General features: G+C 43.2%; 1 protein-coding gene across 1 annotated transcript in view; it reads right to left on the reverse strand.

The window, feature by feature from the left end:
- The window catches only part of LOC128691079 (putative inorganic phosphate cotransporter), a gene marked incomplete at its 5' end in the record, with an annotated part of 48622 nt that overhangs the window by 16674 nt on the left and 5558 nt on the right, over positions 1-26390 (reverse strand). The window contains 2 exon segments of the mRNA XM_070080919.1: positions 1549-1732; positions 7533-7774. Coding sequence (XP_069937020.1) covers positions 1549-1732; positions 7533-7774 — 426 coding nt within the window.

Genomic DNA, 26390 nt, shown 5'->3' on the forward strand with positions numbered 1-26390 from the left:
GTTCGGTCTTGCTCGTTCATCCTCTCTCTCTCTCTCTCTGGTAGTGTCCCTAACATGTTGATGCATGAGGCTTTGCAGTACCACATCCATCGTCTTAGCCCTCCACGTTCCTGGTCTCCCATGTAGTTCCAGGTTTTCTCAATAAGTTTCCTTGAAGTCACTCACAACAAGAGTTGGTCTCATTATATTCTTGTTATGGCCTCCTGCTATTCTGTGGTGGATTATACATTACTGTGTGTGTTTGTGTAAGTAACCCTGACAACTGGGAGTTAGTGTTAATATTGTTATTTTTCAAGACACGTGTAATATTAATGTTTTAAAATATATCAGGTGGCATAGGCCGTTTGTTTTCACCGATAACTTAAACATAGCCGATACTTCCCGATACGAGTATCGATACTTTGGCACATCCCTGTCCAAAACAGCGGATGCTTAACCAATGGCGATCCTCTTTAAATCACTTGTTCTCTCGAGGGTAGAATAGTTGTACAATAACAGCCCCTTTAAAGATAGGTGAAACTGCATGTCTGGAGAATGCACCGAGAACCTTCACTGCACATTCAGACACTGGGAACATCTGAAGTCCCTGACATGAAAACTGAGACAAATGTGCAACATCTGGGTATCTTTATTGTAGACGTTTCGCCATCCAGTGGCTTTATCAATACAGATTCTAGGACATAATTTGATGACAATAGAACTATATACAAAAGATGAGGTAATCAGTCCCTCAGCCTTGGAGTTGGTGTGAAGAGCACCGTAGTCCTGAAGATTCTGGAGCAGAGGCAAGGAGACTTGCGCTTATACTAACGCCAAGTGGATTGGGATGGGTAGCAGACGAGGGCATAGTCACTGGTAGGCGGGATTTCCCAGTGGAAGTAGGTCATACCCAAAGGGATGGGTAAGCTGTACTAGAAGTTGTAGTAGCCGTGGAGAAGGTCATGCAGATATCCTTTAAACCAAGATTCCACGATGTAGCAGTGTCTGACAAGTTGTACAAGAATCGTATACAATACCGACAAGATGAAAACTGGACATCTACATGACCTTCTTCACAGCTACTACAACTTACCCATCCCTTTGGGTATGACCTACTTCTAATGGGGAATCCCACCTACCAGTGGCTATGCCCAGGTAGGTGAGCATAGTCACTGGCAGGTGACTATGCTACTATCTTAATCAAACCCACGTTGCAATTTTTTTTTAAGAGTGAGGAGAGAGTGAGGAGAACATCAGTGTTGACAGAGGGGGTAAAACAAAAAGAAAGAATTGGTGCAGACTGAAGTAGCAAAAAAAGAGGGAACATGTATTGACAGAACGAGTAAAGAAGGCAAAGAAAATTGTTGACAAAGAGTGTATAGAAGGTTGATGTGGTATGTGGTGTAGAGAGAAGTAAAGTACTGAGAAAACCAATTGTTCAGAAGGGAAGAAAAAAGTGAGAGAAGTTGTGTTGACACTCTGAATAAGGAAGATAGAGTTTTTCCCAGGATTAGTAAAGAATACGTGAAGTAGAGTAAGTGCAGTGTAACAAAACTTATTAAAACTTGCCTTCCTCCATCTCGTGGTCCAGGAGCACACTAGGGAGTTCATAATTCTGGCCCGGAACCGTTTTCGGGTTTTGTTCATTCCAGGGCTGGATATCGGTGGAGATGAAGACCAAATAGAAGATGTTGGAGACCAGATACGTCCCCACCGAGATGAGGAAGACGGTCCTCCAGGCACTCAATGTTTCCTGAAGGATGGGCCGTAATATTGAATATAGTCAAGAGAACTCTGGAAGAGTGAGCATGAGTGTTTTGTAAAATTAGGAAGGAGTTAATAGTATGTGAGAGTTTGGTGGAGTGACGGAATACTTGGTAGTGTGGAAATATAAACACAAATGCAGTATAATGTGATCCTTTATTGACAACGTTTCACCCACACAGTGGGCTTTTTCAAGTCACACACGGATCTACCTGGGGTTGGAAGGTACGAGAGTATTTATAGCCAGAATGTTGAGGTCAGGTGGAGAATGCTGCATCTGATGATCTACCGGGTGGGGTTATAGAGTCTTGGGTAGCTTGGCAGGGGTATTGGACAAGTTGTAGACCTTCTGCAGTGTTCTATGTAATTATGTGGGATAGCGATGAAGAAGTTTCTTGGCGAGTGGTTCAGCTATGTTATAGAAGCCATTGTTCTGGTTGAACCACTCGCCAAGAAACTTCTTCATCGCTATCCCACATAAGAACATAGAACACTGCAGAAGGTCTACAACTTGTCCAATACCCCTGCCAAGCTACCCAAGACTCTATAACCCCACCCGGTAGATCATCAGATGCAGCATTCTCCACCTGACCTCAACATTCTGGCTATAAATACTCTCGTACCTTCCAACCCCTTCCAAACACAAAACAAAGAAACAGGACAGCCCTGGTTGCAAAAGACGTTGAAAAAGCTTTTGACACTGTGTGGCACGAAGGGCTCAAGTACAAACTCTGCACTAACTTCAACCTGCCTCTCAATACTCGTAAACTCCTCTGCAACTTCCTAGACGGCCGTACCATGAGAATCAAATTCCAAGGCTGTTACTCTGACTACTTCACACTAAATGCCGGAGTACCCCAGGGATCTGTCCTCTCCCCTACCCTCTACATTTTATACACTAACGACATTCCAACACCTGTATACCACAACTCCATCACACTAGCCTATGCAGACGACATTACACAACTTATCACTCATGCCAATATAGATACACACACACAAAACACAAAATGAGGTTGACAGGATAGCCATCTGGGAACAAAAATGGAGGATCAAAACCAATGCAGCAAAATCCAGCATTACGTATTTTAACTACAGGAAACGTGATCCTCCATTACCTGTCGAACTCAGAACAGCTGACACCCGCACTTACTTCCCCATCACACAATCTGTCACTGTCCTTGGCGTTAATCTTGACTACCTTCTTCGTTTACACGGACACATTCACTCAAGGCATGCAATAGCTAGTAAGGCCCTTGCTGGCCTCTACAAGCTGAAACATGCCTCTCAACGCACCAAACTACACCTCTACAAATCCCTAATACGTCCTCTGATAACTTACTCTCCTCTTGCAGCAAAAACAAACTTACTTAAACTGCAGCGTGTCCAGAACAAGGCGCTGCGCTGGGTGCTTGATGTCAGATGGGAGGACTTCGCCACAAGCGAGTCTCTCCATGCCCAGTTAGACATCCCTGCGCTGAATCTGTACTGGAAGAGGCTCAGTGACAGACAGACAGACAAACCTGAGACACGACATGACTACTGGACCTCTCTCCTTGACGAAGACATTCGCAGACCCACAAACCAACACAACCTTTTCTACTCCTTGCATGATCCTGCTCCTAACCCTACTTACAAATAACCTTGGATCCGCTGACAGGGACCTTCTGAGACAGGTATTCTCTGACCCACGTTCGCCTTAGCATTTTTGGGTTAAGACATGGCTCAGTTCTGCACTCCTCTCTAGCTCTAAACGTTGCATGTCCCTTACTCCCAGCTCACCCCACCGGAGTCCCAACAGAAGAACCTGAATTTCTCTTTTCAATATCTGTCCCACGATCGCCTTTGCTGCTGGGTTAAGCCCTGGCTCTATTTCTACGACTAAGAACACTCCTCTCCAGCACTATTCTTCGTCTGTCCCGTCTTCCCCGCTCATCCCATTTGGGATCTTACCTGAACTTTCGTTCGTTCGTTCAACCCCAGGTAGATCCGTGTGTGACTTGAAAAAGCCCACTGTGTGGGTGAAACGTTGTCAATAAAGGATCACATTATACTGCATTTGTGTTTATATTTCTATTGTGTCGGTATTTTATACCATTTATTTCCAACTTGGTAGTGTGCAAGTGATCAGTGGAGTTTGTGAACACACTCACCCGTCACCCACCCAGCTACTCTTATCTCGGCCCAGCAGGTTGTTTTGAGCCTTGTACAATACCAATGACCTACATCCCAGCGGCTGCCCCGGTGTCCTACCTGTCTCAAGGGCAGGTAACTTACACACCATACACACCCACTAACTCAACCTGAACATAATCACGAGGAGCCATTCAATCAGTATCCTGTCGGCCAACATTAGAGGATTCATTACCAATGTTAGAGAGCTAACACACAGTTTCGTGAGCACTCGACATCCCGATATGATTGCTGTTATTAAAACAGTTTTGGATGACAGGACTTCAGAAAATTTTTCAAGAATTGCTGGCTACACCTTATGGATGAGAAGATACAGGCAAGGGCAATGAGGAGGTGTTGTTGTGTGCTTCTCTAAAAGTGAACATGCACATCCTATTGATGTGGTCACCCCTACTCGCCTAGATATGATGTTCTTCAAGCTATGCACAAACACTAGTACCATTGAACTGGCATGTGCAATGTACAGACTTCAGTGGAAACATGTAGACCCCATCAACTTCCTAATGGAAGTTGGAGTCTGCATGGGGAGTCCACATTTTCCTAATGGAAATTCCCTTCTGCTCTAACACAAATGTCGACGCACTATAATTGTTTGTGACCTCAACCAACATCTTATACAGAGGTACTTTAATTATCTTCTTGCAGTGTTTGACATGAGAAATTTTGTTGATTTACCTACTCACATCTCTGGCTCCTCTCTCGACCCAGGAGTGAGTGATCTAGCGAAAGGTATAGTCACCTGTCAATCTCTCGGCTGTTTTGGATCGTCTGACCCCCAAGGCTGTTTTTACGACACTGAAGATCCCAATAGAAGAAGGTGAGAAGTCCACACGCACTACCTAGTTATGGGAAAGAGGTAATTGACCAGCCCTTTGCTCTGAGCTCGCCACCACCGATTGGAATGCTTTTCTCCAAGAGGATGTTGACAGCCAAGTGAATCCCTTTACTAGACACATCCTTAATCTACAAGAACACATCCCTCACCGGCAGTATGTGGCGCGACCTACAGATCAGCCTTGTCCGGCTTTCGTTGTAGAGAGGCTGCTACTGCTAAGTACAACACTTAGCGAAGGTATAAAAAACATCTCACTACCTATAACAGGAGCTTGCACAGGCAAGTTTGTAGGTATATGGGTGAAGTTCAAAAGTGGGCCGCCTCTAAATGGGAGGTTGACACAAAAAGAAAGCTGGCATTAGGTAGAGTGGGCTCCAAAACCTGGTGGTCCGGGCTGTATAGCCCTTGTGGCTTAGAGCTTCTTTTTGATTATAATAATAATAATAACCTGGTGGTCCTTGGTCGAGGACAGACAAGATTATCTGTCTGATGAACTCATTCCACCTCTAAATCGACAGGATGAGACCATCTGTACTAGTAGTCTAGAGAAAGCTGACCTCTTTGGTGCCAAGATGCAAGTTCTTGATCCAGAGAGGAACCCTCCTTGGCTACCTGCAAGAACTGTATCAAAGCTCTCAGTGGTGACTATAAAGCAGTAAGAAGTGCATTTTCTCCTTAAATCGCTAGACGAAGAAAAGGCTGTCAGCCCAGACAAGTTGAGACCAAGACTGCTGGGTAGATATACTAACCAGGTTGTAACTCCTCTAACTCGCATCTATCATCAGGGCCTAGCACATTGTAAACGACCTTCTCTGTGGAAAGAGGCAACTGTAGTCCCTGTTCACAAACAAGAAGAGCAGAGCAGAAATTAGTAACTACAGATCAGTGTTACTCCTTTCAATCACTAGCAAGATCCTTGAGACAATAATCTCACGACAAATGAGTTTTTTCGACTACCACTCACTTCTTCGTGAGTGACCGTCAATATGCTCTCAGAAAAGGTTACTCTGTTGCTCCTCTGTTGATAAACTTCTCCACTAAGCGGCTCCATCCGCTTAGTGGAGAAGTGTAATCTGACATTTACTTATCCAAGAGACGAAATACCAGCTTCTCTAAGCTACATCAATCACAAGCTAAGAGCTATATCAGCCTGGGGTAAGGAAGATAACATTTTCTCTTGAGAAAACACCAATGATTATGGTCTCTAGGCGCCATGATGGTACTGTCAGAACAGTAAGTATGAATGGGAGAGCGTTGTTACCCGGGGACGATGTTGATATCCTTGGAGTGAAATTTGACTCCAAACTCACCATGAAGAACCATGTTGTAAATCTTGCAAACAAGGTAGCAGGAAGCTCATAGCACTTCGACGTATCTCGCATCTGTTTGACGGTACAGGCTGTAAGATTCTGTACTAGTCACAAGTACGCTCACACCTTGAGTATGCTCCACTTTCTTGGATTGCCTGCCCCCTATCTCATCTGCAACTGCTTGACAGAGTAGAGAACAAAGCAAGACGCCTCATCCCTCGCCTGGACCCAACCTGGATAGATCTGTCATTTCAGCAGAGCCTTCATCACCGGAGGGATGCAGGCGGTCTTACTGTTATGTATAAGGCCAATATTTTCAAAGTGCCACACTTGGCTCCACTCCGAGGACAACGAAAAGTGAGTTTCTACACACCCAGACGTGCAGCAAGCAGCAACTTCACTATGTATCCTTCTCCAGAACATTTATTCATTTATTCCTAGGATGACTCGAGTCTGGAACATTTTCATAGAGCATAATGACATCAGTGAAATAAAGTTAAATGATGAAATGAAATTGCTGACCCACAGATGGCTCCAACTTTATCCTGTTCCCTACGTCTATGTCTCATAACAATAAAAAAGGTTTTTAAATGAGCTGATGGAGGTAACAGCTCTTAGCTTGTAAATAATGTAAGGAATCCTTAACCTAACCTTGTAAAGCCCTGTGTTAAAAGAGAGAGAGAGAGAGAGAGCAGCAGCAGCAGTGCAGCAGCATGCTCACTAGGTGGCTATGTGGCTTATACAAGACCACAGAGCTATGCTCCAACAACTGTCTCAAGGTCAAGCACTTTACCCATCAACCCAAGCTGAACACAATCATGGGAAACCAGACGATCAGTATTCTGTCTGACAACACAAGAGGCTTCATTACTAATGTTGAGAAGCTCACGCACAGTTTGTGAAAACGAAACGTCCCAACATGATAGTGTTGTTGAAACATTTTTCGACGAAGGGACTTCGGATTTTTTTCTAGAAATGTTGGCTCCACCTCATGGATGAGGAGAGATGGGCATTCTGGTGCGAAACTCTATCGAAAGCCTTACTAATACAAAGTAGAATTTGTCACAGTTGCTTTTCGCTGATGAATCGGTTCTTATGGGGGATTCTTAAGAGAAGTTTCTTATGTTTGTGTAGGAATATGGACGGGCATAAAAAAAATTAAAAGAGTACAATAGAAAGAACAAGGTGATGTGAATGACGAAGACTCCAGGGGATGAATGATCGGGTATCGGAATGGAAGCAGGAATTTGGGAGTTGCATGTCAGCCAAAGAGATGTGTGAAGACTCTTATCACTACTGGCATAGACAACAAGAATATACAATTGCATAAGGCTAGAAAAAGATACATTATTCATTTAAAACATCCATATAACAAATTAAATTTAGAAGATGAGATAACACTCCCTGCTTATGTAACTTCAAATAGGTATTCGCACATACACACGACTCACGTTGCCATCAGTAATGCTGCCGGTGACCACTGGTGAGACGAATCCAGGTATAGTTGCCACTGTATTGCTGAGGCCCAAGAGGGAGCTTGCTAAGTTAGGGGAGAGGTCCTGATGGGAGGACATAAATCCGCTGTAGACGGCCCCGTTGAGCCCGACAGCCACACACAATACTCCCATAGCCAGAGCCCCGTCGCAGTTGACGAAACACATGGCAATGAGACCAAGCATTGGCCCGAATACACCTGAGGAAACGTCTATAGATAAGAATACAAGCAATGAGGAGCACAGCAACAAGCCTACAGGCCCATGTAGGCAGGTGCAACTCTCACACACCTACTCATTTATTGTCCAACCTATATTTAATGGCACCCTAGGTCCCCACTTCAGTAACTCTACACGAGAATTTGTTCTACCCATCATCCACAGTTCTAATGCGAAACCATTGCATTTCTATATTCTTTCAAAATCTAAATTTCTCAAACTTGAACCCATTGCTGCTTGTCCTGTCTTGGTTAGACACTCATCTTAAGATTATAGGAATGAAGGAACACTGCAGAAGGCCTACTGGCCCATACAAGGCAGATCTTTATCATAACCACCTTTTCGCAAAGCTGGAAATATAAATACAAATGCAGTATAATGTGATCCTTTATTGACAACGTTTCACCCACACAGTGGGCTTTTTCAAGTCACACACGGATCTACCTGGGGTTGGAAGGTACGAGAGTATTTATAGTCATGTTCAGAATGTTGAGGTCAGGTGGAGAATGCTGCATCTGATGATCTACCGGGTGGGGTTATAGAGTCTTGGGTAGCTTGGCAGGGGTATTGGACAAGTTGTGAGTAGACCTTCTGCAGTGTTCTATGTTCTTATGTGGGATAGCGATGAAGAAGTTTCTTGGCGAGTGGTTCAGCTATGTTATAGAAGCCATTGTTCTGGTTGAAATTGTTGGTTATAGAGATAAGCGATGATTCCAGGATTCTTCTGTATTGAGTGTTGTCTTCTGTGGCTATAAGTCTTGAGTTTCTGTAGTTAATTAAATGGTTGTGTGAATTGCGATGTTGTACACAGGCATTCCTTGTATCGTCAGTCCTGCTTGCATATTGGTGTTCTGAAATACGTGTTTGGAGGTCTCTTGATGTTTCGCCCACATATAATTTGTTGCAGTCATTACAAGGGATTATGTATACCCCTGCAGAGGATGGAGGCTTGTCCTGTCTACTACTGGTGATGTCCTTGATGGTCGTGGTTGTGGAGGTAGATACTTGGAATGATGTTTTGGCAAAGATGTTGGAAACATGTTTGGCAATGGAGTTGGTGGGGAGGACTATGTATCTCTTCTCGGCAGTGTCTTCTCAGTTTAATGTCTTCTAGAAAATACTTGTTCAATTAAGTGACTGGGTGTGTTGAAGATGTTTAATGCCCGCCGTCTGCAGTCTCTGATGAAGTGACTAGGATAGTGGAGTTTGGAAAATACTTGTTCAATTATAGTGCATTCTTCCTCAAGGAAGAACAATGGCTTCTATAACATAGCTGAACCACTCGCCAAGAAACTTCTTCATCGCTATCCCACATAAGAACATAGAACACTGCAGAAGGTCTACTCACAACTTGTCCAATACCCCTGCCAAGCTACCCAAGACTCTATAACCCCACCCGGTAGATCATCAGATGCAGCATTCTCCACCTGACCTCAACATTCTGAACATGACTATAAATACTCTCGTACCTTCCAACCCCAGGTAGATCCGTGTGTGACTTGAAAAAGCCCACTGTGTGGGTGAAACGTTGTCAATAAAGGATCACATTATACTGCATTTGTGTTTATATTTCCAGCTGGAGGAGGCAACGATATTGGCAGACGTAGGATTGAGGACCTGATTAGCAGGTATAGGTCAGCAATAGACATATTTAGGAAGAAGGATGGGAACCCTGTGATATGTGGTATTTTGCCAAGGAGAGGAGGTGGAAATGAATGGTTGTCTAGGGCAGATGGTGTCAATTGCTGGCTGGACAAACACTACAAGAAAAATGCAGTAACATTCATTGACAAGTGGGGCCTCTTCTTTGGTAAAAATTGCATGTATACCAGGGGTGGGGTTCACTTATCTAGGTCTGGGGTGGGGGCACTGGCCACTGCAGTGAAGGGCTTTAAACTAGAAATAGTTAGTGGTATGGGTTTTGGGGGGAAAACAGTGAAGTCCTAGTGTAGTAATACTGTGAGTTTTAGGGGAACAAATAACAGGCAGAATCAGGTGGATATTAGAAAGCCAGTGGCACTAGGTGACAAAGACAGTAATAAGTATAGTGCAAAAACAGAAATGAGCAAGAAGGGTAAAGAGAAAGGAGGGTCTTTAAACTTATTTTAGACTAATAGTCGTAGTGCTAGGAATAAGATGAATGAGTTGAGGTTTGTTGCTAGTGCAGGTAACATTGATGTTACCTGTGGAATGTCACATTCAGGGTTTTAAATTGTTCCAAGAAGACAGAAGTATCGGGAAAGAGGGCAGGGTGGCAATGTATGTCCGACAACGCTTGAACTGTTGCATAAAAAAATGCATACAGAGTCTGTCTGGATAGAATTTTCAGAAGAGCATGAAAATTGATTTTACGTGTGATATAACACCCCCCTAAACTTAGATAGGGAACAAGGGAGACTAATTTGGGAGGAAACTGTTAAGGCCACAAGGCATGATAATGTAGTAACTCTAGAGGAATTTAACTTTAGTCAGATTAATTGGAATTTTTTTACTGGGAATTTGAAATATAACGACTATTTAGAAGTAGTTCAGGGGCCTATAAATCACACCCAAAATTAATTTGCCACGACCCTCGAGAAACTATAGCCGAACAGATTCTGTGTGCTATACTTGTCTAACACAAGAGTTTAAATCATCTCTGACCTACATCGCCACTCCATCACCCTTCCTGTTGATCCGATCGGTGTGGAATAGTTTATAACCTAGTATGTGGCATTCTGAAGGTATTTCTCTATTTTTTAGGTTGAATCAGGTGACCGTTTGGCAATAATTTCTATATTACCTGCACACATGAAAGTAATCTTAGCTAATTCATCTTATTTCTTAGACTCCTAGTATTAGTATAGTAAACCTTAAGGTAGCTAGTCACTCTGCCCTCTATTTTGAATATTGTCTATTAAACATATCTCTGAGGTATCTTGGTAATATCTGCTGTTTTCAACCCATGTACTGCTGCTTGATTGTTTTTCACATACACCCATACCCCCTAGACAAGTCAGAAATGGCCCCCTCGATCAAGTTGGCTAATGCAATCACTCCAGCCCCTGAGAGATGTACATATATGCATATATATCACGTTTTCCATCAAATTTGTCCCAGTTATCAATGAATGGGATTGCAAATTCCTTGAAGTATCTGTCTAGCCAGCAATTTACACCAATTGCCCTGGACATCCATTCATTGCCCACTTCCCTTCTAGGAAAGATGCTACATATGATTGGGACCCCTCCCTTAGACCTAATTACATCTATGGCTGACCTGTACTTATCCAGCAGCTCTTGTCTCCTGCCCTTCCCGATATCATTTCCACCAGCTTGTTCACATTATCTGACATAATATTATCCAATCTGTTGACTATTCCATCAACACCGGTTCCTGGGAAGCGCACTCTCTGTGTAACGTTCTTCTCTCTGTTACAGAAAGCACGGTCCATATATCTTACCTGTGAGTCACTCACAACCAGAATGTTCTTGCCTTGATTAGTAGGGGAATCAGTGGTACCTTTAACCTCGCTAACCACTGAATACACTCGTCCTGGAGAGAATCGATTTCCTACCTTCACATCTTCTCTACTATTCTTCCTTATCTTAATACTTCTACCTTTAGTAGAGACCACATTCCACTTGTACTGTAAGTGATGGTAATTCTAGGTTAATATGTGATGGCAGGGTTTATTGCTTTGAGTAGAATTCTAGATAATACCTTCGAAGGTATTCAATCAAATACTTTCTGAGACATTAACAAAAATTCTACTTAAAACAGTAAAAATTACCATCATAGAAAAACCTATAGTTACCTTCACTTATGCTACTACTGCTACTCCTACCATCACTACAGCTACTAGTACTACTATTAATACAACTACTACTTATGCTACTTTTCCTACTTCTTCTTATTCAACTACTACTACTGCTACTATTACTACTACTGCTACTTTCTTCAACGTGGGCCAGTGAGCCTACTGTAGGTCTTATGCTGCTTTACCTCAAGAGGTACCTATATATACCCTCTGTGTTGTATTATATGTATTGACTTGAAAAAGCTTCTGGAGCGAAACTTTTCCACAATAAAATTTCACATTACTTGCACATTTCTCCTTTTACCTAACACGAACTATCATGTTATTACTCTTTTCGTCTCTGGTGATGCAAGCCATTTGTTTCCCACAAACACCTTCTAAGGTATCTTCAGTCAATTTAAAGTCCTCTACAACTCAGCCAAAGGTCCCATCGACTAAGTTGCCTAATGGTACCACACTCGCCTCAGAGAGTCACCATATCTGTCGCACTCTGATCATGTTTGTCAAAGAAATTATCACAGTTGTCAATGAATTTGATTGCAAGTTCTTTACTTATCTAGCCAACAATTTACATTAATTTCCCTAGACATCCATTCATTGCCCCCATTTTTCTAGGCAAAATGCTACATATGATCGGAATCCCGTCCTTGGACCTAATTAGATCAATTGCTTTCCTGTACTTATTTAGAAGCTTCTGTCTCCTGTCTCCTGTCTCCACCGATGCCATATTCCCAGTGCTAAGGCAGATAATGATCCTGTCCCTATTAACTAATATAATATTACCGGCGGAAGATGAATATGATTTTAGGCAATCAGAACAACGACTCCAGACTGAAGGCCTGATTACCTTAAACCAATCCTAACCTTCTACCGTTCTTTGAATTGAACCAAAGAAGCCACTGGCTGGGGATAAGTTTCCAGAAAAAAAAACCCCAAATGTTGCACGAGTGTCTCATTAAGTCTGAGGCTAAGTAGTGAAGGACAAGTCTGAGCCTGAGTAGTGAAGGATAAGTCTGAACTTGAGTAGTGAAGGACAAGTCTGAGCCTAAGTAGCGAAGGACAAGTCTGAGTGGAATATGTGATCATGTTACATCTGAATGAGTGGCGGCGAGTGGTGCACAAGGGAATTTGAAAATATTAAACTGAGTGAGTAAATATGAGTAGGCTAGTTGATGATTTTGAACTGGAATGAATGTAGGTGAATGGTGTATTTGAGTATATTAGATAAGCGTTAGGGAAGACGTATATTTCAAATGATCATGTAAAACGCGTGAGGGAGGCTAGTAGTTTGTATGAGTGTGTTAGACAAGGATAGGAAGGAGTGATGTAGTGGACAGTGTTAGAAAAGTGTACTTGTGTGTGAGGAAATGGTATGGTGATACCGACAAGATGTGGAAAAAGACACTTATGTACAGTTCAGGACATTTATTAAAGGAAACGTTTCGCCACGAGTGGCTTCTTCAGTCCTAATACAGAGAAAACTAAGAAAACACACATATATATAGTGGCGGGAGTCAGGTGAGGTGATGCGTGGGTAGAGGTGGTAGTAGTAGAAGTAGTAGTAGTAGTAGTAGTAGTAATGGAACTAAGGAGGTGAGGCAAGAGAGGGACCTGCTGGCATCAAGTAACACTGGTGTTACTTGATGCCAGCAGGTCCCTCTCTTGCCTCACCTCCTTAGTTCCATTACTACTACTACTACTACTACTACTTCTACTACTACCACCTCTACCCACGCATCACCTCACCTGACTCCCGCCACTATATATATGTGTGTTTTCTTAGTTTTCTCTGTATTAGGACTGAAGAAGCCACTCGTGGCGAAACGTTTCCTTTAATAAATGTCCTGAACTGTACATAAGTGTCTTTTTCCACACGTACTTGTGTGTGTTCAACAACAATGAAAGTAGAGGTGTGCTCATTGTGATATCGTCAAAAGAGTGTCGGGAGTGTCCTAAGTGATTTGACCTACTGTTGACTGCGAAAAATAGTATATTTAATAAGAGACTCAGTGCTTCAGGAAATACAGACTCCAGCTTGAAAGTTGGGATGCACCTACACTCCGAAAATGATGTGGGAAATGTGCTTCAATGATTCAATAATATCACTCACGAAATCGTAATGACACGATTGCAAACAAATTAAACCAAACCAACCCAAACCATACCACGGGCGGGATTTGAACCTGCGGTCAGAGAGTCTCAAAACTCCAGACCGTCGCGTTAGCCACTGAACCAGCTAGCTTCAATAAGGTTCGTCCAGCTAGGTATATTTCTACACCATAGGAAGGTTAGCATAGGCACCACTGTGTCACAGTCACAATACCACTTGCTTTAGCGACTGTGAAATGAATTATTAAAAATATTAATGTATTTTTGTTCAGAAGAAAAATCAGAATTTAAGTGCACTGTCGGAAACAAATTATCTTTTTTGGACATCTAAAAATCCCTTAACATTCTTGAACTATAAATAAGTCATATTATTATTGCCTTTTATTAGGAGAAAGTTGTTTTTTTCCCTTTTTCCCTACAAAGTCTTTTAGAAATTCGTCGAAGTTTTAACTCCTGCTAATTTCAGATTCAATGGACATAATCGCTAAACTACTCAAACGTTCTTGCAGAACTGATGATCTCAAGTAAGTTTTGATCAGTCTCAGCTTGAAAAAACTCCTATATCCAGATGCCACACTCACTGGGATATTCGCCAACATATTATATCCAACGCCCCCTCCCCCTTTTCTTTTTACTTCGTGTTGTTGTGTGTACTTGACAAGTCGATAGAAGATTATACTCTTGAACGGGGCCCTATTAGGCACGGGGCCCTCTTAAGCACGAGGCCCAGTTGGGAGCAATCGATGCAATCGGCTTTAGGCAGGCCCTGCGCATCACCTAAGCATTTATTTATTTATTTATTTATTTATTTGAACATGATACATTGAAGTACAAAGAAATAGAGTGGTTAAGTGTAACATGCCAAAGCCCCTTGTATGCAGAGCATTATGGGCAGGCTTAAAATTAACTTAAGATTAACTAAGCAATGATATATTCAGTGGTAAACATTATTGTAAACAGATTACAATTAAGCACAAAGGAGTATTTCAAAGACAGGTCATATTGTCATTTACTGTATTGATGTGCATTCAGTAGAATGGAGCATTCTGTTAGGTAATGTAATTAAAAATAACAAAGTTTGATTGGGTCACAGGTTAAACATTTATGAGATACAATTATTCAGTATTTATTTAGTTGTGGGTGAGTAAGTGATTTTTAAGAAGAGACTTGAATTTATAAACAGACAGTGTTTCTTTTATATTCATAAGTAATGAATTCCAGATTTTTGGGCCTTTTATGTACATTGAGCTTTTGCATAGCGTGAGATGGACACGAGGAACATCAAAGAGTGATCTGTGCCTTGTGTTATGGTCATGTGTTCTGTTGTGGTTGGTAAGGAGACGTTAGAGGGGAGGATTTATATCCGAGTTAAGTGTTCTATGTATATAGTAGGTACAATAATAAGTATGGATGTTTTGTATGGTGAGTAGGTTTAGAGTTTTGAATATTGGTGGAGTGTGCTCTCTGTAGTGGGAATTTGTTATCATTCTGACTGCAGCCTTTTGTTGGGCAATTAATGGTCAGGAGGTGGTTTATTGTTGTTGAGCCCCATGCACAAATTCCATAGGTGAGATAGGGGTAAATAAGTGAGTGATATAGGGCCAGGAGGGCTGACTGTGGAACATAGTACCGTATCGTCGATAGTATGCCTACGGTCTTGGAAATTTTCTTGGAAATTTGTTGTATATGTGTGTTTGAAATTTGAGTCTATTATCAAGTTGGATTCCTAAGAATTTTCCCTCTGTGAGCTTAGTGATTAGTGATCCGTTTATCATTATGTTAGAGGGACATCTGTAGCTCTGTTACCAAACTGAATGAAGTAGGTTTTGTCAATGTTGAGAGTAAGTTTGTTAGTCCTCATCTAGATAGATATTTTCTGTAATTCGGTATTCATAGTATTGGCTAGCATGAGTGGGCTCGGGTGAGACAAGACGTATGTAGTGTCATCTGCAAACAGTGTGGGTTTGAGTAGTTGCGATGCATTTGGTAAGTCATTTATGTAAACGAGAAGGAGAAGAGGGCCAAGGACACTTCCCTGTGGGACACCAACTGTAATTGGCTGTTCGGAAGAGTTTGCCCCATTTGTGTACACATATTGGCTTCTGTTGCTGAGGTATGACTTTAGGTAGTTGAGGGAGTGCCCTCTTATACCATAGTGCGACAATTTTATGTGGTATCGAAAGCTTTTCGTAAATCCATGAGTCCCAGTGGGACTTCTTTTTTCTCTAGTGCACTGTATATTTGTTCTAGCATGTGTATAATAGCATCATTCGTATTTTTATTAGGCCTGAACCTAAACTGACAGGGGTTGAGTATGTTGTGGGAGATGAGGTAGGAATAGATTCGCTTATGAATTAATTTTTCGAAGATTTTAGAGAGAGGGTGTAAGTTGGATATTGGCCAATAGTTATTCAAGTCTGTTTGGTCTCCTCCTTTATGGATCAGGGTGACCCTCGCTATTTTGAGAACTGTAGGGAAGGTAGAGGATTCGATAGATTTGTTAAAGAGAGTTGCAATGATTGGTGACAGCACTTGTAACACTTTTTTGTATATAAAGGGTGGTAAGGTATTTAAATCTCCTGTCTTATTTTTTAGTGGGTTGATAATAAGGGAGACTTCTGTTGGGTTAGTCGGAGCTAGGAACAGTGTGTTCGGGTAGTTGCCAGTGAGGCAGTCATTGGGTGGGGTATTTGAGCTTGGGATTTTATTGGCAAGGTTTTTTCCTATGGTGGAGAAGAAATCATTGAGTCTGTTTCCTGTTTCAGTTGGTGGGAGTTGAGGTTCATCTGGTTTTGTTAGTTCAATTTCGCTATTTCGTGATATCTTTTTTGTTCCTAGAATTTCTGATAGGGTTTTCCAGGACTTTTTTTATATCACCTTTTAAGTTGGATAATCTGTTCTCATAATACAATTTTTTTGCCCTTCTTATCAGGCTGGTTAGGATTGATGAGTAATGTTTTGTTTGGTCTCTGGTTATGTGACCCATTCTGTACTGTTTTTCGTATAGGTGCTTTGTATTTATGGATTTGAGGATGCTGGGTGTTAGCCAGGGACTGTTCAGTCTCTTAGCTGTCATTTGTTTAGTTTTTTTTAGGGCAGTGCTTGTTATAAAGGTATCAGGTCTTTTTTAGAAAATTATTAATTCATTCGTCAATATCTGTATAGATTTCTAGTTCAGTGTGCCAGTCAATGTTTGTCACTGCTGTTGTGAAGTTATTAATGGCTGCCTCATTATGAAGTCTGAAAGTGACTTTAGTAGTCTCTTGGGGTAATTTGCCTAGATTAGTTATGAGGAAGGTAGGGTAGTGGTCTGTGGTATTATCTGTGATTATGCCTGATTTTAAAGGGGATATGGTGTTGGTCCAGATGTGGTCTAGTAGGGAAACACTAGTCTCTGCAATTCTTGTAGGTTTTGTTACTGTTGGTAGCAACAAGCAGTTACTCATAGTGTTTGTGAATTCAGTAACGTGTGGGTTCTGGTCTTGCAGGAGATTTATATTGAAGTCACCTGAGAGTAGTAAGTGATCTTTGTTCAAGCATGCATCAGTTATCATACTTCCTAGGTTTTCACTAAAACGGCTAATTTTTGACTGTGGTACTCTGTAGATGTTTATCACCGTAAGAGGTTTTTGTAGGTATTTGGATTTGAATTTAGCTATTATATATTCTCCATGTTCATCCCTTGTGCAGGTATTAGTGATACATTCTAGTTGGTCTGAGTGATATCCAGCTGTGACACCCCCTTGTTGATCTGACCTACAGTTGTGTATGGCTGTGTAACCAGGAATGGCATAGACATCTGTAGTATCAGGCTTCAGCCAGGTTTCGGTGAGAGTAGTGATGGACATACTGGCATGCAGGGAATTTAGTAATGCTATGAGGTCATCGTAATGTTTGCTTAAAGATCTGATATTGTAGATAAAGACAGTTATGTTGTTGTTGGCTCTGAGAAGTGTCTTTGATTGTTCTGCTGTGTAGTAATTACAGTTACTGTTTGATTCATTTATCTTATTCAATAAGAGGTTGGTATCAGGATAAATGCTTGTAATCATAAGATTTATAGTGAAGCTATAGTTAGAATTAAGTATAAGACAAAGTAAATATTCTAAAGCTAAAAAATAGCGCCTGAATTATTTTAACAAATGTAAAAATATGAGCTAAGATAGTTATTTAAAGCTAAAATAAAGGAGACAATATAAAAGGGGCTAAAATAATTTGTGGTGAACAAATAAAGTGGTAATCAAATAAATGAGCTTGGGAATATAATGGCAAAGTAGTGAACTTATTACACTTTAGCACCTGAGAAAAGCACTTTAATTATTTTAACGATTGTGAATATATGAACTAAGGTAGTTATAAAAAGCTAAAATAAAGGAGAAAATATATAAGGGACTAAATTAAGTAATGGTAAACAAAGTTTACCAGCATCACACGCACCATCTCAACAGCAGTAGGACGAGAAAGCCGGAACACACACATCACATCAGCACGAGAGAGAGAAACAGAGAGAGAGAGAGACCTCAAGCTCAACCACCTCAAGCTGGTCTATCAGCATCGTGTCGGCCAACATTAGAGGTTTCATTACTAATGTTGGAGAGCTCACACAGTTTTGTGAACACTCGATGTCCCGACATGATAGCTGTTGTTGAAACATTTTTGGACGACAGGACTCGAAAAAATTTTGCAAGAATTGCTGGATGAGAAGAGACAGGCAAGGGCAAGGAGGTGTTGTTGCTGTGTACTTCTCTAAAAGTGTTCATGCCACGCACATTGATGTTGCCACCCCTACTTATCTTGAAATGATGTTCTTCAAGCTCTGCATAAACACTAGTACCTCTGTACTAGCATGTTCAATGTACAGACCTCAGTGGCAACATGCAGCCCCATCAACTTCCTAATGGAAAATATGGACTCCCTTCTGCTACAACACAACTGTCAACATATCATAATTGTTGGAGACCTCAACCAACACCTTATACAGAGGGACTTTGATGACCTTCTTGCAGTATATGACATGAGAAACTTTGTTGATTTCCCTACTCACATCTCTGGCTCCTCCCTTGACCCAGTAGTGAGTGATCTTGCAGAAGGTATAGACACTTGTCAACCCCTAGGCTACTTTGTTCATTTGACCACAAGGCTGTTTTTACGACACTTAAGATCCCAACAGAACGAGGTGAGGAGTCCACACGCACAACCTGGCTATGGGAAAGAGGTAATTGGCCAGCCCTATGCTCCGAGCTCGCCACCACCGATTGGAATGCTCTTCTCTAAGGGGATGTTGACAACCAAGTGAAAGCCTTCACTGGACACACCCTTAATCTACAACAAAAGCACATTCCTCACCAGCAATAAGTGATGAAGCCTACAGATCAGCCTTGGTTTGGCTTTCGTTGTAGAGAGGCTGCTACTGCTAAGTACAAAGCATAGCAAAGGTATAAGAGACATCCTACCACCTATAACAGGAATTTGCACAGGCAAGCCTGTAGGCATATGGGTGATGTTCAAAAGTGGGCCATTGCTAAATGGGAGGTGGACACAAAAAGAAAGCTAGCATCAGGTAGGGTAGGCTCCAAAACCTGGTGGTCAATGGTCAAGGACAGACAAGGTTATCTGTCTGATGAACTCATTCCACCTCTAAATCGACAGGATGGGACCACCTCTACTAGTAGTCGAGACAAAGCGGACCTCTTTGCCGAACACTTTGCTACCAAACTGCAAGTTCCTGATCCAGCAAGGGACCCTCCTTGGCTAGCTGCAAGAACTGTGTCAAAACTGTCAGTGGTGACAATAAGTCAGGAGGAGGTGCATTTCCTTCTTAAATCGCTTGACCAAGAAAAGGCTGTGGGCCCAGACAAGTTGAGCCCAAGATTGCTGAGATGTGCAGACCAGCTAGCAGCACCTCTAACTCGCATCTTTCAGCACTGCCTAGTAGTCCCTGTTCACAAAAAGAAGAGCAGAGCAGAAATCAGCAACTACAGACTAGTGTCATTCCTGTCAATCACTGGTAAGATCCTTGAGACAATAATCTCAAGATAAATGACAGAGTTTTTTCACTACCACTCACTACTTTGTGATCGTCAACATGGCTTCAGGAAAGGTTACACTGCTGCTATGTTGTTAAACCTCTCCACTAAATGGCACCAGTCACAGGATGAATCCAAAGTCAGAAGTGTGGTAGCACTGGACATTGCTGGTGCTTTCGACAGGATGTGGCACCAGGGCCTCTTAGCAAAACTTCAAGCACTGGGAATTGCAGGCTCTACACTATGTGTCCTCAGCGATTACCTTCATGGTAGATCTCTAAGGGTAGTTCTCAATGGAACGGAATCAGCAAGACATCCTATTGGGGCAGGTGTTCCACAAGGAAGCATGCTGGGACCATTGTTATGGAATGTCTACTTCCAAGACCTTCTTCATCTCATCCCAGAATCCCATGCATATGCAGACGACTGTACACTAACATTCACTTATCCAAGAGAAGAAATGCCAGCTGCTCTAAGCTACATCAATCACCAGCTAAGAGCTATATCAGCTTGGGGAAATAGATGGCAAGTAACATTTGCACCTGAGAAAACGCAAATGATGATAGTCTCTAGGCACCATGATGGTAATGCTGGTGCAGTAGTAAGGATGAATGGGAGGGTGTTGGCACCTGGAAAAGAAGTTGATATCTTTGGGGTGAAATTTGACTCCAAACTAACCATGAAGAGCCATGTTGTAAATCTTGCAAACAAGGCAGCCAGGAAGCTTACAGCACTTCGCCGTATCTCGCATCTGCTTGACAGTAAGACTTGCAAGATTCTGTACAAGGCACAAGTACGCTCACACCTTGAGTATGCTCCACTTTCTTGGTTTGCCTGCCCCCCTCTCATCTGCGAGTGCTTGACAGAGTAGAGAACAGAGCAAGACTTCTCATCTCTCGCCTGGACCAATCCTGGATAGATTTGTCATTTCAGCAGAGCCTTCAACACAGGAGGGATGTGGGTGGCCTTACTGTTATGTACAAGGCCAATATTGTCAAAGTACCACACTTGGATCCACATCAAGGACAGCGTGAAACAAGCTTCTATGCCACAAGACGGGCAGAAAGCAGCAACTTCACTCTGGCTGTACTCTTCTCCAGAACATCACTCCATCTGAGATCATATATACCTAGGATGACTCAAGTATGGAACACATTCGTACAGCATAATGATGTCAACGAGATAAAGTCAGTTGATCAAATGAAAATGTTGGCCCACAGATTGCTCCAACTTCATCCTGTTCCTTACTTGTATGTCTCATAACAATAAAAATGCTTCCAAATGAGCTGATGTAGGTAACAGCTCTTAGCTTGCAACTAAAGTTAGGAATCCTTAACCTGTAAATCCTCTTCAAGGGGGGCTCCTTGGCGTGGTGAAAAGGCTCTTGGTCTGAGGAATTAGACCTGTCGGTCTCCTTCCTCAGACCGAACCCAATTACCCCCCAATCCCCCCTTCCCTATCCCATCCTCCCCTTTTCCCTTTCCTCCTCCTCCTCCCCACCCCTCCCTTTTGCCCTTCCTCTTTTTGGCCTTTGGGATTTTTCTCACAGGTGCGCTAGTTCCTAGGTAGGGGAAAGGGCACCGGGGTCCACCTCATTCCATTGAGGTTCTTGGCGGTGGCGTAGTTTGCCGTGGAATCTGGATCGCCACGGGATGTCCTGATCCCTCTCCAGTGTCCCGGAGGGTGGCTTTGGGTGTCTTTCGGGCGATGGGTGTATCTCTGGAAGCCACCTTTCAGATTCCGGGGGTGGTGGCCAAAGGAGGTATGCTTTGTGGTGGATATCCGGCCGCCCCCTCTTTTGTCTACCGAGGTAGCTCGGCAGATGTGAGGTTGCTATCCTGGATTGCTAGTTTACTGGCATGATGGGTAGGGTATGGCACGGGTTCCATGCTGCATCTATGCTACTTGCGGTGCTGAGGTCCTCTAGGGCGCGGAGGGAGATTTCTGGCCTTTTCATTCCTCCTAGGAACTATCCCTCCCCGGTCCCCCCCCCCTTTTTTTTTTATTTTTTTCTTTTTATTTTCTTTTCTTCTTTCTTTTTTTCTTAAAAACAAAAAGAAAGAAGTAACCTAACCATGGAGATCCCAATCCATGAACCTGCTACCCCCGGGCTCCTTCTTGATACCACACCCCGTTCTGACCCCGCCTCATCTTTGGACCACTCTTCGGACACTACTCATGCCTCTGTACCTCTTGCCGGTGCTGTTTCCTCACCCGCTTCAGGTACTGAGGTCTCGACTGACTCCTTCGATTTATCTGACCTCTGCTTTCCTTTGACTATGCTTCCGGCCTCTTCCTGTATGGTGCAGCAATTTTCGAATTGCCGGCCCGTTCCACGTCGGACCAACTCTGGTCCCACGCCTAAACGCCAATGACAATTACCTGCTGATGATACTTCTCCACCTTCTCGTTCTTCTCAGAAAAGATCGACACGTCCTGCACTCCCTTTCCATGCTCAGTTTCAGACTGCACAATGGACTAAATTCTTCACTTTACGACCGACTTCCTCTACCACCTATCTTTCCGACCACAGTAATGGCAAGGCACTCCTACGCAATGTTGGTAAAGATATTTCTTTTCATGCTCTTAAGAGCGGTATGTGCATCATCACTGTACAGAATGCTACCCAAGCTCATGATCTTTCTCTTCTTTCCCATATAGCTACTGTTCCTGTCACTATTGAAAAACATCATTCCCTCAATTCTTGTAGTGGTACCGTCATTCTGCCCCATACCATAGTTCAACAAAATTTCCAGACATGTGGCAATGAAGTTCAACGATGAGATTTTTCAATTACTCAGATATGGTAAACACGAGGAAATTAAATCTTCATCAGAGTACAAAACAAATTCTGGCCACAAAACAGAGCAAAACACCAACGTCAAAGACCTGGGAGTGATCATGTCGGAGGATCTCACCTTCAAGGACCATAACATTGTATCAATCGCATCTGCTAGAAAAATGACAGGATGGATAATGAGAACCTTCAAAACTAGGGAGGCCAAGCCCATGATGACACTCTTCAGGTCACTTGTTCTATCTAGGCTGGAATATTGCTGCACACTAACAGCACCTTTCAAGGCAGGTGAAATTGCTGACCTAGAAAATGTACAGAGAACCTTCACGGCGCGCATAACGGAGATAAAACACCTCAATTACTGGGAGCGCTTGAGGTTCCTGAACCTGTATTCCCTGGAACGCAGGCGGGAGAGATACATGATTATATACACCTGGAAAATCCTAGAGGGACTAGTACCGAACTTGCACACGAAAATCACTCACTACGAAAGCAAAAGACTTGGCAGACGATGCAACATCCCCCCAATGAAAAGCAGGGGTGTCACTAGCACGTTAAGAGACCATACAATAAGTGTCAGGGGCCCGAGACTGTTCAACTGCCTCCCAGCATACATAAGGGGGATTACCAACAGACCCCTGGCAGTCTTCAAGCTGGCACTGGACAAGCACCTAAAGTCAGTTCCTGACCAGCCGGGCTGTGGCTCGTACGTTGGTTTGCGTGCAGCCAGCAGCAACAGCCTGGTTGATCAGGCTCTGATCCACCAGGAGGCCTGGTCACAGACCGGGCCGCGGGGGCGTTGACCCCCGGAACTCTCTCCAGGTAAACTCCAGGTATGACATTCTTGAACAGCTGGAACTCCAAGATCTCCCAATCCTCAAGGTAGACACTTATGTTCTTCCTGCCCGCTGGCGGAGATGATACCCTAGCAATGTGGCTCGTTTAACTTTTGACAGCCATGAACTCCCATCCTCAGTTTATGTAGCAGGACATTGGTTTCAAGTTCGAAAGGTGATCCATACACCGCAACAGTGTAGAAATTGCTGGTGATTTGGCCATCCAGTGAAATATTGCAGATCTATAGCCGAATGCCCAGTCTGTGGTGCCGATGACCATTCAAATACGTCTTGCAATCGACCTCCCTCTTGCCTTAATTGTCATGAAGCTCACCCTTCGTACTCTCGCCGTTGCCAAGTCTACTTAAATGAGCAGGAAATCCGTTACCTCAAAGAGGCGGAAGGTCTCCTTTATGCCATGGCAGTTTCTCATCTCCGCCTCCAAGGGAGACTACATCGTGTTTTTTATTCTCGTGTTTCAAAACGTCCCCCCACTTCTGGGGTCCCATCTTCTGCAGCCTCCTCTGTGGTTACCTCTCCCATAGTCACTCCTGTATCTAATTCTTTTGCTGTCCCTACTTCAACGCCTCAGTCTGTTCTCGCTTCTTCGTGTTCTCCCTCACAAGCCTCAGTATCGACGAGATCTCGTACGACACCTCCTCCCAATTGTCCCTCTACTTCTCAGATGTCAAAAAAAGGTCCTTTAACCCCTCCTTCCCTTCTTTCACCTCCTCATTTTACCTTCCCTGTCTCTGTGCCGGGTTCTTCCCTCTCACTGGCTCTGTTACAAGTGTAGAGGTTCACCCTCCTCCTCATACTATACCTACCTCCCCTGTTCCCTCCCAAGTTTCTTCCTCTTCTGCCACCTCACAGGTTTCTGCCTCTTCTGTCCACTTCCACGCTTCTTCTCCAGTTCCCTCCACCCTTTTGCCCTCCCTACCTTGGTACAGTCCATTACAGTTCCAATCTTTACTCATCCTCCCCCTACCATCTCCAATATTGTCTCCCATATGACGTCTCTGAATTCCAAAACACTTGAAGCAATCTCTGAATATATTGCAGAGACCAAACCATCAATGGACACTGATCCAACCTCTGTTCCTTCTCTCTCCTCTCCTCCATCTGCGCAACTCCTTTCTTCACAGCGCACCGTTCCTTCACTGCTTGAACGTTTTCCGCTGCCTCACATGTGGACTTTTCTAACCCCTCTAGTCCTTAGGAACCCTTACCTGTGGATTTCAAGTATCTTTATCATTGCCAATCATGGCCTATTTACAGTGGAATATACGCGGCCTCAGGGGTAATCAGGGTGAGCTTCAGATGTTACTCTCCCAGTTTTCCCCTGTTGGTGTTTGCTTACACGAACCAAAATTACACTCTGCTGTTATCTATCCCATCTCAGGCTATAATTTATTGTATTCTTCAGATCCTTTTCTTGATGGGACCTTTAATGAAAGTGCCCTTCTTCTACACACTGATATTCCGTACCATCAGCTATTTGTTCGTACTTCGCTGCATTACACAGCAGCCCGTATCCACTTGCATAGATGGTATACACTCTGTTCTTTATATCTCTCTCCTTCTCAGGCATTATTTATTCCGGATATTGCCTTTCTTGTTTCGTCATTACTGCCACCGATTCTGTTACTTGGCGATTTTAATGCCCATCATTTCCTCTGGGGGGTCTCACTGTGACTCCCGTGGCATTCAGTTAGAGGCTTTTCTTGCCACCCACCCCCTCCATGTTTTAAATACAGGTACTCACACCCATTTTGATCCTCGGACTCACACTCTCTCTTGCATCGATCTCTCAGTCTGTTCTTCCTCCGCCGCATTAGACTTCACCTGGTCTGTTCTCCCAGATTTATATGACAGTGATCATTTCCCAATCATTCTTATTTCCCCTTCATATTCACCACCTCTTCGTATCCCAGGCTGGCAATTTGATCAGGCAAATTGGAACCTTTACTCACAACTAACTGTTTTTAGTGAGGTTCCTTCTTCGTCCTCCATTAATGAGCTTTTACACCTCTTCTCATCCTCCGTTTTAACCGCAGCTTCTCATTCTATACCCCAAACTTTGGGCAGGCATTCTCAGAAATGCGTGCCTTGGTGGTCTCCTGCTTGTGCTTGTGCAGTACGTTTGAAACGCGCTGCATGGGGCAGGTACCGGTACAGTAGAACCACGGAGAGACTTCTTGATTTTAAGCAGAAGCGTGCGATCACTCGCCGTGTCATCCGTGACGCTAAACGCACTTGCTGTCAAGATTATGTCTCCACCATCACCTCTGCTTCCTCTATGAGTGCAGTCTGGAAAAAAGTACGAAAACTGAGTGGTAAATATTCTCCTGACCCGGCTCATGTTCTGCGGGTTGCCGGTGTTGATGTAGCAAACCCACTAGATGTTGCCAATGAAATTGGCAATCATCTGGTCCATATTTCTCAGGGGCTCCATCTATGCCCCTCGTTTCTTTCCTCAAAGTCTGCCAGAGAGTTAGCACCCTTGGACTTTTCTTCTCTCAGAGAAGAACAGTATAAAGTGCCTTTTACACTTCAAGAACTGGAGGCAACACTCTCAGCTTGCCGATCATCGGCAGCTGGGCCCGACGACATTCATATTCGTATGCTGTAACATTTTCATCAGTCAGCCCTTGCAGTCCTATTACGTCTTTTCAATCTTATTTGGTCACAAGGAGTTCTTCCACAGCTGTGGAAATCTGCCATTGTTCTCCCTTTTCGCAAACTAGTCACTACGGGACATGAAGCCTCCCATTATCGTCCCATTGCTCTTACCAGTGCAGTTTGGAAAGTGATGGAATGCCTGGTAAATAGACGTTTAGTGTGGTATTTAGAAACACACAACAGTCTCTCCACTCATCAATATGGCTTTCGTAAGGGACGTTCTACCATAGACCCCTTACTACGCTTGGATACGTATGTTCCTAATGCCTTTGCGAATAACCACTCAGTTATTGCCATATTTTTTGACCTTGAGAAGGCATATGACACAACTTGGAGGTATAATATTTT

The sequence above is a fragment of the Cherax quadricarinatus genome, unplaced genomic scaffold, assembly GCF_038502225.1.
Source record: "Cherax quadricarinatus isolate ZL_2023a unplaced genomic scaffold, ASM3850222v1 Contig1253, whole genome shotgun sequence".
Taxonomy (NCBI): Eukaryota; Metazoa; Arthropoda; class Malacostraca; order Decapoda; family Parastacidae; genus Cherax; species Cherax quadricarinatus.